General features: G+C 45.5%; 1 protein-coding gene across 2 annotated transcripts in view; it reads left to right on the forward strand.

Moving 5' to 3' along the window:
- The window catches only part of ice1 (KIAA0947-like (H. sapiens)), a 53,884-nt gene that overhangs the window by 10,874 nt on the left and 29,851 nt on the right, over positions 1 to 13,159 (forward strand). The window contains exons 4-13 of one of the 2 annotated variants that reach the window (XM_055904935.1): positions 4,866 to 4,884; positions 5,025 to 5,136; positions 6,998 to 7,074; positions 7,263 to 7,480; positions 7,607 to 7,689; positions 7,830 to 7,906; positions 8,002 to 8,039; positions 8,177 to 8,259; positions 11,234 to 11,270; positions 12,517 to 12,573. In XM_055904935.1, coding sequence (XP_055760910.1) covers positions 4,866 to 4,884; positions 5,025 to 5,136; positions 6,998 to 7,074; positions 7,263 to 7,480; positions 7,607 to 7,689; positions 7,830 to 7,906; positions 8,002 to 8,039; positions 8,177 to 8,259; positions 11,234 to 11,270; positions 12,517 to 12,573 — 801 coding nt within the window. The remainder of the gene's footprint in view (positions 1 to 4,865; positions 4,885 to 5,024; positions 5,137 to 6,997; positions 7,075 to 7,262; positions 7,481 to 7,606; positions 7,690 to 7,829; positions 7,907 to 8,001; positions 8,040 to 8,176; positions 8,260 to 11,233; positions 11,271 to 12,516; positions 12,574 to 13,159) is intronic. The other variant, XM_055904936.1, reaches the window with a different exon arrangement.

The following is a 13,159-nucleotide window of genomic DNA, read 5'->3' on the forward strand; positions in this document are numbered from 1 at the left end:
CCACCATTACAATATAACACCACCATTACAATATAACACCACCGTTACACTATAACACCATCGTTACACTATAACACCACCGTTACACTATAACACCATCGTTACAATATAACACCACCATTACACTATAACACCATCATTACACTATAACACCATCATTACACTATAACACCACCATTACACTATAACACCATCATTACACTATAACACCATCATTACACTATAACACCATCATTACACTATAACACCACCATTACACTATAACACCATCATTACACTATAACACCACCATTACACTATAACACCACCATTACACTATAACACCATCATTACACTATAACACCATCATTACACTATAACACCATCATTACACTATAACACCATCATTACACTATAACACCATCATTACAATATAACACCATCATTACACTATAACACCATCATTACACTATAACACCACCATTACACTATAACACCATCATTACACTATAACACCATCATTACACTATAACACCACCATTACACTATAACACCACCATTACACTATAACACCATCATTACAATATAACACCACCATTACACTATAACACCACCATTACACTATAACACCACCATTACACTATAACACCACCATTACAAGAGTTCATTTTGTTAACTTCACTGGTTACAGTGGGATGAATGGTTAAAGGTGATTATGTATTGTACTGACCTCATCCTTAGTGGGAGTCACCATTTAGAATTCTATGGGAGTCACCATTTAGAATTCTATGGGAGTCACCATTTAGAATTCTATGGGAGTGACCATTTAGAATTCTATGGGAGTGACCTTTTAGAAATCTGTGGGAGTGACCATTTAGAAATCTGTGGGAGTGACCATTTAGAATTCTATGGGAGTGACCATTTAGAATTCTATGGGAGTGACCTTTAGAATTCTATGGGAGTGACCATTTAGAATTCTATGGGAGTGACCATTTAGAATTCTATGGGAGTGACCATTTAGAATTCTATGGGAGTGACCATTAGAATTCTATGGGAGTGACCATTAGAATTCTATGGGAGTGACCATTAGAATTCTATGGGAGTGACCATTAGAATTCTATGGGAGTGACCATTAGAATTCTATGGGAGTGACCATTAGAATTCTATGGGAGTGACCATTAGAATTCTATGGGAGTGACCATTAGAATTCTATGGGAGTGACCATTAGAATTCTATGGGAGTGACCATTAGAATTCTATGGGAGTGACCATTAGAATTCTATGGGAGTGACCATTAGAATTCTATGGGAGTGACCATTAGAATTCTATGGGAGTGACCATTAGAATTCTATGGGAGTGACCATTAGAATTCTATGGGAGTGACCATTTAGAATTCTATGGGAGTGACCATTTAGAATTCTATGGGAGTGACCATTTAGAATTCTATGGGTGTGACCATTTAGAATTCTATGGGTGTGACCATTTAGAATTCTATGGGAGTGACCATTTAGAATTCTGTGGGAGTGACCATTTAGAATTCTGTGGGAGTGACCATTTAGAATTCTGTGGGAGTGACCATTTAGAATTCTGTGGGAGTGACCATTTAGAATTCTGTGGGAGTGACCATTTAGAATTCTGTGGGAGTGACCATTTAGAATTCTGTGGGAGTGACCATTAGAATTCTGTGGGAGTGACCATTAGAATTCTATGGGAGTGACCATTAGAATTCTATGGGAGTGACCATTAGAATTCTATGGGAGTGACCATTAGAATTCTATGGGAGTGACCATTAGAATTCTATGGGAGTGACCATTAGAATTCTATGGGAGTGACCATTAGAATTCTATGGGAGTGACCATTAGAATTCTATGGGAGTGACCATTAGAATTCTATGGGAGTGACCATTTAGAATTCTATGGGAGTGACCATTTAGAATTCTATGGGAGTGACCATTTAGAATTCTATGGGAGTGACCATTTAGAATTCTATGGGAGTGACCATTTAGAATTCTATGGGAGTGACCATTTAGAATTCTATGGGAGTGACCATTTAGAATTCTGTGGGAGTCACCATTTAGAATTCTATGGGAGTGACCATTTAGAATTCTGTGGGAGTCACCATTTAGAATTCTATGGGAGTCACCATTTAGAATTCTATGGGAGTGACCATTTAGAATTCTATGGGAGTGACCATTTAGAATTCTGTGGGAGTCACCATTTAGAATTCTATGGGAGTCACCATTTAGAATTCTATGGGAGTCACCATTTAGAATTCTCTGGGAGTCACCATTTAGAATTCTATGGGAGTGACCTTACTGAGGTAAAGTATTTGTCATTATTACATTTTTGCGAATCACGTGACTGCGAGGCGTGTCTCCACACGGGGAAAGGTGCTGTGGCAGATGATTGGTTGGTAGATTAAGCCAATGCCGATGCGCAGGGAGTTTCTCCTGGCCTTTCTATTTGCTAACGAAGTCCTAGTTTGACACATTGGTCGACCGGACTCTTGGCTCATTTGGGCTGACGTGTCTGGGAAGGAGGTTCTGGGAACAACAAGGTTCTGGGAACAACGAGTGACTGGGAACAACGAGTGACTGGGAACAACGAGGTTCTGGGAACAACGAGGTTCTGGGAACAACGAGGTTCTGGGAACAACGAGGTTCTGGGAACGAGGTTCTGGGAACAACGAGTGACTGGGAACAACGAGTGACTGGGAACAACGAGGTTCTACGAGGTTCTGGGAAGGAGGTTCTGGGAACAACGAGTGACTGGGAACAACGAGTGACTGGGAACAACGAGGTTCTGGGAACAACGAGGTTCTGGGAACAACGAGTGACTGGGAAGGAGGTTATGGGAACAACGAGGTTCTGGGAAGGAGGTTCTGGGAACAACGAGGTTCTGTGAACGAGGTTCTGCATTGTATCTGGTGATGTGGTTTCAGTGTTAAACGGTCTGTCTGGTCGTGTATTAGAGAGAAGAGGAGATACCTGGTCAGTTACACAACTGAATGTATTCAACCCAGATGTGGCTTCTGCATTTAACCCAGAGTTGGGGGGGGGGGGGGGCTGCCTTAGTCAACATCCACGTCATCGGCGCCCGGGGAGCATTTAGTGTTGAGGGGTTAAATGCCTTGCTCAAGGGCAGAACGACACATTTATTTTTCCACCTTGCCGGCTCGGGGATTCGAACGAGCGACCTTTCAGATACTGGCCCCAACAGCCTTATCCACAAGGCTACCTGCCACCCCCTTTGGCCCAACAGCCTTCCCCACAAGGCTACCTGCCACCCCCATTGGCCCAACAGCCTTATCCACAAGGCTACCTGCCACCCCCATTGGCCCCAACAGCCATATCCACAAGGCTACCTGCCACCCCCATTGGCCCAACAGCCTTATCCACAAGGCTACCTGCCACCCCCATTGGCCCCAACAGCCATATCCACAAGGCTACCTGCCACCCCCATTGGCCCAACAGCCTTATCCACAAGGCTACCTGCCACCCCCATTGGCCCAACAGCCTTCCCCACAAGGCTACCTGCCACCCCCATTGGCCCCAGCAGCCTTATCCACAAGGCTACCTGCCACCCCCATTGGCCCCAACAGCCTTATCCACAATGCTACCTGCCACCCCCATTGGCCCCAACAGCCTTATCCACAAGGCTACCTGCCACCCCCATTGGCCCCAACAGCCTTATCCACAAGGCTACCTGCCACCCCCATTGGCCCAACAGCCTTATCCACAAGGCTACCTGCCACCCCCATTGGCCCAACAGCCTTATCCACAAGGCTACCTGCCACCCCCATTGGCCCCAACAGCCTTCCCCACAAGGCTACCTGCCACCCCCATTGGCCCCAACAGCCTTATCCACAAGGCTACCTGCCACCCCCATTGCCCCAACAGCCTGCCCCACAAGGCTACCTGCCACCCCCATTGGCCCCAACAGCCTTCCCCACAAGGCTACCTGCCACCCCCATTGGCCCCAACAGCCTTATCCACAAGGCTACCTGCCACCCCCATTGGCCCCAACAGCCTTATCCACAAGGCTACCTGCCACCCCCATTGGCCCCAACAGCCTTATCCACAAGGCTACCTGCCACCCCCATTGGCCCAACAGCCTTATCCACAAGGCTACCTGCCACCCCCATTGGCCCAACAGCCTTATCCACAAGGCTACCTGCCACCCCCATTGGCCCAACAGCCTTCCCCACAAGGCTACCTGCCACCCCCATTGGCCCAACAGCCTTATCCACAAGGCTACCTGCCACCCCCATTGGCCCCAACAGCCTTATCCACAAGGCTACCTGCCACCCCCATTGGCCCCAACAGCCTTCCCCACAAGGCTACCTGCCACCCCCATTGGCCCCAACAGCCTTCCCCACAAGGCTACCTGCCACCCCCATTGGCCCCAACAGCCTTATCCACAAGGCTACCTGCCACCCCCATTGGCCCCAACAGCCTTCCCCACAAGGCTACCGGCCACCCCCATTGGCCCAACAGCCTTATCCACAAGGCTACCTGCCACCCCCATTGGCCCAACAGCCTTATCCACAAGGCTACCTGCCACCCCCATTGGCCCCAACAGCCTTATCCACAAGGCTACCTGCCACCCCCATTGGCCCCAACAGCCTTCCCCACAATGCTACCTGCCACCCCCATTGGCCCAACAGCCTTATCCACAAGGCTACCTGCCACCCCCTTTGCGCTACTGTCATTGTTGTTAGAAGTGGTCGTCCAGCTCAGTTGATAGAGCGTAGCGCTGCCAATGCTAGGATGGTGTGTTCGATTCCCAGGACCCCCCCCCCCGTACGTAAAATGTATGCACGCATGAATGCTTTGGATAAAAGGCTTAATTCATTATTATGAAGTGTTTTCCTTGACAGTTTGTTTACAGCTCCAGAGATCCCAGAGGTATGACATTTCAGTTCTCTAATTCTCTCTTTACTAAATGCTCTTTTATGTCTTTGTAAGTATTTGACATGTGTTTGGAAACGTATATGGTTTGGCAACATAAAGTTGTTGATTATTTCTGTCACACAACATTGTTCCAGGGAGACCAATAAGCTGCGTATACAACTTGATGATCTGCAGTTGAAAGTAGCTTCTCTGGAAAAGCAACATGCAGGGTACGAAGCCATGCGGGCAGAGCTGGAGGCTAAGCAGGTAAGAGATGTGAAATGCTTCATTCTACTCATCATGACCGTGTTTTGTCCTGGAGAGCTCTAACAGAGTTGTGTCCTATTGTCCTGGAGAGCTCTAACAGAGTTGTGTCCTATTGTCCTGGAGAGCTCTAACAGAGTTGTGTCCTATTGTCCTGGAGAGAGCTCTAACAGAGTTGTGTCCTATTGTCCTGGAGAGCTCTAACAGAGTTGTGTCCTATTGTCCTGGAGAGCTCTAACAGAGTTGTGTCCTATTGTCCTGGAGAGAGCTCTAACAGAGTTGTGTCCTATTGTCCTGGAGAGCTCTAACAGAGTTGTGTCCTATTGTCCTGGAGAGCTCTAACAGAGTTGTGTCCTATTGTCCTGGAGAGCTCTAACAGAGTTGTGTCCTATTGGCCTGGAGAGCTCTAACAGTGTTGTGTCCTATTGTCCTGGAGAGCTCTAACAGAGTTGTGTCCTATTGTCCTGGAGAGCTCTAACAGTGTTGTGTCCTATTGTCCTGGAGAGAGCTCTAACAGAGTTGTGTCCTATTGTCCTGGAGAGCTCTAACAGAGTTGTGTCCTATTGTCCTGGAGAGCTCTAACAGAGTTGTGTCCTATTGTCCTGGAGAGCTCTAACAGAGTTGTGTCCTATTGGCCTGGAGAGCTCTAACAGTGTTGTGTCCTATTGTCCTGGAGAGCTCTAACAGAGTTGTGTCCTATTGTCCTGGAGAGCTCTAACAGTGTTGTGTCCTATTGTCCTGGAGAGAGCTCTAACAGAGTGGTGTCCTATTGTCCTGGAGAGAGCTCTAACAGAGTTGTGTCCTGGAGAGCTCTAACAGTGTTGTGTCCTATTGTCCTGGAGAGAGCTCTAACAGAGTTGTGTCCTATTGTCCTGGAGAGCTCTAACAGTGTTGTGTCCTATTGTCCTGGAGAGAGCTCTAACAGAGTGGTGTCCTATTGTCCTGGAGAGAGCTCTAACAGAGTTGTGTCCTGGAGAGCTCTAACAGAGTTGTGTCCTATGGTCCTGGAGAGAGCTCTAACAGTGTTGTGTCCTATGGTCCTGGAGAGAGCTCTAACAGAGTGGTGTCCTATTGTCCTGGAGAGAGCTCTAACAGAGTTGTGTCCTGGAGAGCTCTAACAGAGTTGTGTCCTATGGTCCTGGAGAGAGCTCTAACAGTGTTGTGTCCTATGGTCCTGGAGAGCTCTAACAGAGTTGTGTCCTATTGTCCTGGAGAGCTCTAACAGAGTTGTGTCCTATTGTCCTGGAGAGCTCTAACAGAGTTGTGTCCTATGGTCCTGGAGAGCTCTAACAGAGTTGTGTCCTATGGTCCTGGAGAGAGCTCTAACAGAGTTATGTCCTATGGTCCTGGAGAGAGCTCTAACAGAGTTGTGTCCTATTGTCCTGGAGAGAGCTCTAACAGAGTTGTGTCCTATTGTCCTGGAGAGAGCTCTAACAGAGTTGTGTCCTATTGTCCTGGAGAGCTCTAACAGTGTTGTGTCCTATTGTCCTGGAGAGCTCTAACAGAGTTGTGTCCTATGGTCCTGGAGAGCTCTAACAGAGTTGTGTCCTATTGTCCTGGAGAGCTCTAACAGAGTTGTGTCCTATGGTCCTGGAGAGCTCTAACAGAGTTGTGTCCTATGGTCCTGGAGAGAGCTCTAACAGAGTTGTGTCCTATGGTCCTGGAGAGAGCTCTAACAGAGTTGTGTCCTATTGTCCCGGAGAGCTCTAACAGAGTTGTGTCCTGGAGAGCTCTAACAGAGTTGTGTCCTATTGTCCCGGAGAGCTCTAACAGAGTCGTGTCCTATTGTCCTGGAGAGAGCTCTAACAGAGTTGTGTCCTATTGTCCCGGAGAGCTCTAACAGAGTTGTGTTTCTGTCCTGTAGAGCGCTGAGAAGTTGTCCCAGCAGCTTCTTGAGGAAGTGGAGAGGCTGAAGGAGCAGAACAACAACACAGAGACTCTGTAAGACTCATCAAGAACATTTACAGCATTTAGTTTGGTTCTTGTTCCACTGACATCTTCTCTCTGTTCTCCAGAAAGAAGAGACTTGAGGGTTCTTGTTCCACTGACATCTCTGTTCTCTCTCTGTTCTCCAGAAAGAAGAGACTTGAGGGTTCTTGTTCCGCTGACATCTTCTCTCTGTTCTCCAGAAATAAGAGACTTGAGGGTTCTTGTTCCACTGACATCTCTGTTCTCTCTCTGTTCTCCAGAAAGAAGAGACTTGAGGGTTCTTGTTCCACTGACATCTCTGTTCTCTCTCTGTTCTCCAGAAATAAGAGACTTGAGGGTTCTTGTTCCACTGACATCTCTGTTCTCTCTCTGTTCTCCAGAAAGAAGAGACTTGAGGACCAGCTGAAGATGGTAGCAGGTATTGTCTCTGGTTATAATTCTACCTTCTGTAAACCCTTCAACCGCTGATATACCCACATTGTAATAGTCTACTGTCTGATGTATGTAAACTCAAGTCTTTCCTGTGGAACTGTTTATTATGAAGAGACAACAGAGAAGCAGTGTGTGGATAATGTCCAGCTGAGACGGGAGAAGACGGCGCTGGAGAAAGACCTGCTGAAAACACAGGTAACAGTATTATCTAACGGGACAACAAATCCTCATTCTTGTCTGCCTGGTTTCAACCCACTCAACTAAAACCATTTTGAAGTATTGGTGTCAAAGTGTTTTTAGTACGGTGATGATTTGACGTGTGTTTATCTTCTCAGGCGTCGTTGAAGACATGTCAGAAGGTAGCAGAGGAAGTGCAGCAGTTGAAAGAGGACAACGCCAGGACATCCGTTCTGTAAGGGTTTCCCCGAGCACTAAAACAACAAGTGGATGGTATAAGTCACGGTGTTACCTGTACTCATGTTTCTACTTTCTGATTTCACCCAACAGGAAACACAACCTGGAAAAACAACTTGGACTGTTTCAAGGTTACTATTATTATCTGCTAGTCTGTGAGGAACATCATTTACATGACCTATAAAACAACACTAGTCCTATTGTGATATGTCACACAGCCTGACCTGCCTCGTCTTACTGGCGATGTGCCTGGGTTATTCTGTTTTAGATTCTAAACTCAAGCAAGAGCGTGACGTAACCGGGCTGAAAACAGAGAAGATTCTACTGGAGAACAAGCTTCTACATCTTCAGGTTTGCATGTTCTCCCTACTTCCACTCACGCTACAACCTTCTCCCTACTTCCACTCACGCTACAACCTGCACTGCTGCGTGTTCTCCCTACTTCCACTCACGCTACAACCTTCTCCCTACTTCCACTCACGCTACAACCTGCACTGCTGCGTGTTCTCCCTACTTCCACTCACGCTACAACCTTCTCCCTACTTCCACTCACGCTACAACCTGCACTGCTGCGTGTTCTCCCTACTTCCACTCACGCTACAACCTTCTCCCTACTTCCACTCACGCTACAACCTGCACTGCTGCGTGTTCTCCCTACTTCCACTCACGCTACAACCTTCTCCCTACTTCCACTCACGCTACAACCTGCACTGCTGCTAAATGTTTCCCCTTAAACTTCTCTGGAATATGTGGGATGCTAGCGTCCCAACTTTATGTCCAAAAACCTCATTTGAAATTGGTGCGTTATGTTAGGAAATGCATTGTCTCAAACAAACATCCGGTGAAAGTGCAGAGAGCCACATCAAATTACAGAAATACTCATCATAAACATTGATAAAAGATACAAGTGTTAAACATACGATTAAAGATAAACTTCTCCTTAATGCAACCGCTGTGTCAGATTTCAAAAAGGCTTTACGGTGAAAGCACACTTTGCGATTATGTTAGGTCAGCGCCTAGTCACAGAAAACCATACAGCCATTTTCCAAAGAAGGAGAGGTGTCACAAAAGACAGAAATAGCGTTAAAATGATTCACTTACCTTTGATCTTCACCGGATGGCACTCCCAGGTCTCCATGTTTTGACAATAAATGTTTGTTTTGTTCGATAAAGTTCATCTTTATGTCCAAATACCTCCTTTTTGTCCAGTAATCCAAATGCACAAGGTGCGATCACTAAGTCCAGACGAAAAGTCAAAAAAGTTATATTACAGTTTGTAGAAACATGTCAAACGATGTATAGAATCAATCTGTAGGATGTTATTATCATAAATCTTGTATAATATTCCAACCGGACAATTCCTTTGTCTTTAGAAATGAAAGGGAACAGAGTTCGCACGTGACTAAACTGAAGGCTTTCAGCCTGACCACTGATTCAAACAGCTCTTATTCGCTCCCCCTTCACAGTAGAAGCCTGAAACAACATTCTAAAGACTGTTGACATCTAGTGCAATCTGACCACATAGACGCTGTATATTGGATAGGCAATCACTTTAAAAAAAATTACAAACCTCGGATTTCCCACTTCCTGGTTGGATTTTTCTCAGGTTTTTGCCTACCATATGAGTTCTGTTATACTCAGACATTATTTTAACAGTTTTGGAAACTTTAGTGTGTTTTCTATCCAAATCTACTAATTATATGCATATTTTAGCTTCTGGGCCTGAGTAGCAGGCAGTTTACTCTGGGCACCTTATTCATCCAAACTACTCAATACTGCCCCCTGTTCCCAAAGAAGTTAAACCACTCGAGTGTTGCTTTAGCAGTATGCTTAGGGTCATTGTCCTGCTGGAAGGTGAACCTCCTTCCCAGTCTCAAATCTCTGGAAGACTGAAACAGGTTTAGTACAATTTCCCTGTATTTAGCGCCATCCATCATTCTTTCAATTCTGACCAGTTTCCCAGTCCCTGCCGATGGAAAAACATTCCCACCTCATGATGCTGCCACCACCATGCTTCACTGTGGGGATGGTGTCCTCGGGGTGAGGTGTTGGGTTTACACCAGACATAGAGTTTTCCTTGATGGCCAAAAAGCTACATTTTAGTCTCATCTGACCAGAGTACCTTCTTCCATATGTTTGGGGAGTCTCCCACATGCCTTTTGGCGAAAACCAAACGTGTTTGCTTATTTTGTTCTTTAAGCAATGGCTTTTTCTGGCCACTCTTCCGTAAAGCCCAGCTCTGTGGAGTGTACAGCTTAAAGTGGTCCTATGGACAGATACTCCAATCTCCACTGTGGAGCTTTGCAGCTCCTTCAGGGTTATCTTTGGTCTCTTTGTTGCCTCTGATCAATGCCCTCCTTGCCTGGTCTGTGAGTTTTGGTGGGCGGCCCTCTCTTGACAGGTTTGTTGTGGTGCCATATTCTTTACATTTTTTAATAATGGATTTAATGGTGCTCTGTGGGATGTTCAAAGTTTGATTTTTTTTTTATAACCCAACCCTGATCTGTACTTCTCCACAACTTTGTCCCTGACCTGTTTGGAGAGCTCCTTGGTCTTCATGGTGCCGCTTGCTTGGTGGTGCCCCTTGCTTAGTGGTGTTGCAGACTCTGGGGCCTTTCAGAACAGGTGTAAATATACTGAGATCATGTGACAGATCATGTGACACTTAGAGTGCACACAGGTGGAATTTATTTAACTAATTATGTGACTTCTGAAGGTAATTGATTGCACCAGATCTTATTTAGGGGCTTCATAGCAAAGAGGGTGAATACATACAGTGGGGAGAACAAGTATTTGATACACTGCCGATTTTGCAGGTTTTCCTACTTACAAAGCATGTCTGTAATTTTTTATCATAGGTATACTTCAACTGTGAGAGACGGAATCTAAAACAAAAATCCAGAAAATCACATTGTATGATTTTTAAGTAATTACAATTCACTTCACTAATTTGGACTATTTTGTGTATGTCCATTTACATGAAATCCAAATAAAAATCCATTTAAATTACAGGTTGTAAAGCAACAAAATAGGAAAAACGCCAAGGGGGATGAATACTTTTGCAAGGCACTGTATAATGTATTGGGCCTATAGCCTACTGCTCAAAACTCATTGCTACAGAACTGTTTTTAATTGGTTACGTTTTCTTAAGTCTTGTTTAAAAATAATCCGAGCGGTAGATCTCAGCTTGCATTTTGACTCAGTGATCTTGACTCAGAAAAGGTTGGTGACCACTGTTGTAGAGTGTTAGAGACCGTCTCATTGGCTGTAGTATCAACTGTAAAGTGTTTTGAAACAGTCTGATTGGACCCTCTTTCTATTCCAGGAACGACTAGAGAAACTGGAGACGGAGAAGAATAAAGGTAGCAGTAGCAGTAGTAGTAGTAGTAGTTGTAGTAGTAGTTGTAGTAGTAGTTGTAGTAGTAGTTGTAGTAGTAGTTATAGTAGCAGTAGTAATAGTAGTAGTAGCAGTAGTAGTTATAGTAGTAGTAGCAGCAGCAGTAGTAGTAGTAGCAGTAGTAGTAGCAGCAGTAGTAGTATCAGTAGTAGCTGTAGTAGTAGTAGTGCCTGTAGTAACTGTAGTAGTAGTAGTAGTAGTAGTAGACATAGTAGTAGCATTATCAGTAGTAGTTATAGTAGTAGCAGTAGCAGCAGTACTTATAGTAGCAGTAGTACTAGCAGTAGTAGTTATAGTAGTAGCATTATCAGTAGTAGTTGTAGTAGGAGCAGTAGTAGCAGCAGTTGTAGTAGTAGTGCCTGTAGTAACTGTAGTAGTAGTAGTAGTAGCAGTAGTAGTTATAGTAGTAGCATTATCAGTAGTAGTTATAGTAGTAGCAGTAGCAGCAGTACTTATAGTAGCAGTAGTACTAGCAGTAGTAGTTATAGTAGTAGCATTATCAGTAGTAGTTGTAGTAGGAGCAGTAGTAGCAGCAGTTGTAGTAGCAGTAGTAGTAGTAGTAGCAGTAGTAGCAGTAGTAGTAGTATCAGTAGCAGTAGTAGTAGTAGTAGCAGTAGTAGTAGTAGTAGCAGTAGTATCAGTAGCAGTTGCAGTAGTAGTAGTATCAGCAGTAGTAGTAGCAGCAGTAATAGCAGCAGTAGTAGTAGTAGCAGCAGTAGTATCAGTAGTAGTAGCAGCAGTAGTAGCAGCAGTAGCAGTAGTAATAGTAGCAGCAGTAGCAGCAGCAGCAGTAGTAGTAGTAGTATCAGCAGCAGTAGTAGTAGCAGTAGTAGCAGCAGTTGTAGTAGTATCAGCAGTAGACAGTAGTAGCAGTAGTAGTAGTAGTAGTAGTAGCAGCAGTAGTAGCAGCAGCAGTAGTAGTAGTAGCAGTAGTAGTAGTAGCAGCAGCATCAGTAGTAGTAGTAGCAGCAGCAGCAGCAGTAGTAGTAGTAGTATCAGCAGCAGTAGTAGTAGTAGTATCAGCAGCAGTAGCAGTAGTAGTAGTAGTAGTAGCAGCAGTAGTAGTATCAGTAGTAGCAGCAGTAGTAGTAGCAGTAGTAGTAGTAGCAGCAGCAGCAGTAGTAGTAGTAGTATCAGCAGCAGTAGCAGTAGTAGTAGTAGTAGTAGTATCACAGCGTTTGTTAATTAAGTTCCATCATGTCTTTGTTCAGTATTAAAGAGCACATCAACTCAAGCAACGGCACCTGAAGAAACAACGGTGGATAAAGGTAGGTTTTTACAGCACTATAACCCAAGTTCATACCACACACTAGTACCTTTGTGGCGGCAGTAGGTACTACACCCCACCGTGACGACTGTAGGTACTACATATTTACTGTGTAGTACCTACAGTCGTCACGGCGGGGTGTAGTACCTACAGTCGTCACGGCGGGGTGTAGTACCTACAGTCGTCACGGCGGGGTGTAGTACCTACAGTCGTCACGGCGGGGTGTAGTACCTACAGTCGTCACGGCGCGGTGTAGTACCTACAGTCGTCACGGCGGGGTGTAGTACCTACAGTCGTCACGGCGGGGTGTAGTACCTACAGTCGTCACGGTGTTGATACGGTGGGGTGTAGAACCTACAGTCGTCACGGCGGGGTGTAGTACCTACAGTCGTCACGGCGGGGTGTAGTACCTACAGTCGTCACGGTGTTGATACGGTGGGGTGTAGTACCTACAGTCATCACGGTGGGGTGTAGTACCTACAGTCATCACGGTGGGGTGTAGTACCTACAGTCATCACGGTGGGGGTGTAGTACCTACAGTCATCACGGTGTTGAAAGGGCGGGGTGTAGTACCTACAGTCATCACG

This window comes from Salvelinus fontinalis, chromosome 38 (assembly GCF_029448725.1).
Source record: "Salvelinus fontinalis isolate EN_2023a chromosome 38, ASM2944872v1, whole genome shotgun sequence".
In the NCBI taxonomy this organism is placed as follows: domain Eukaryota; kingdom Metazoa; phylum Chordata; class Actinopteri; order Salmoniformes; family Salmonidae; genus Salvelinus; species Salvelinus fontinalis.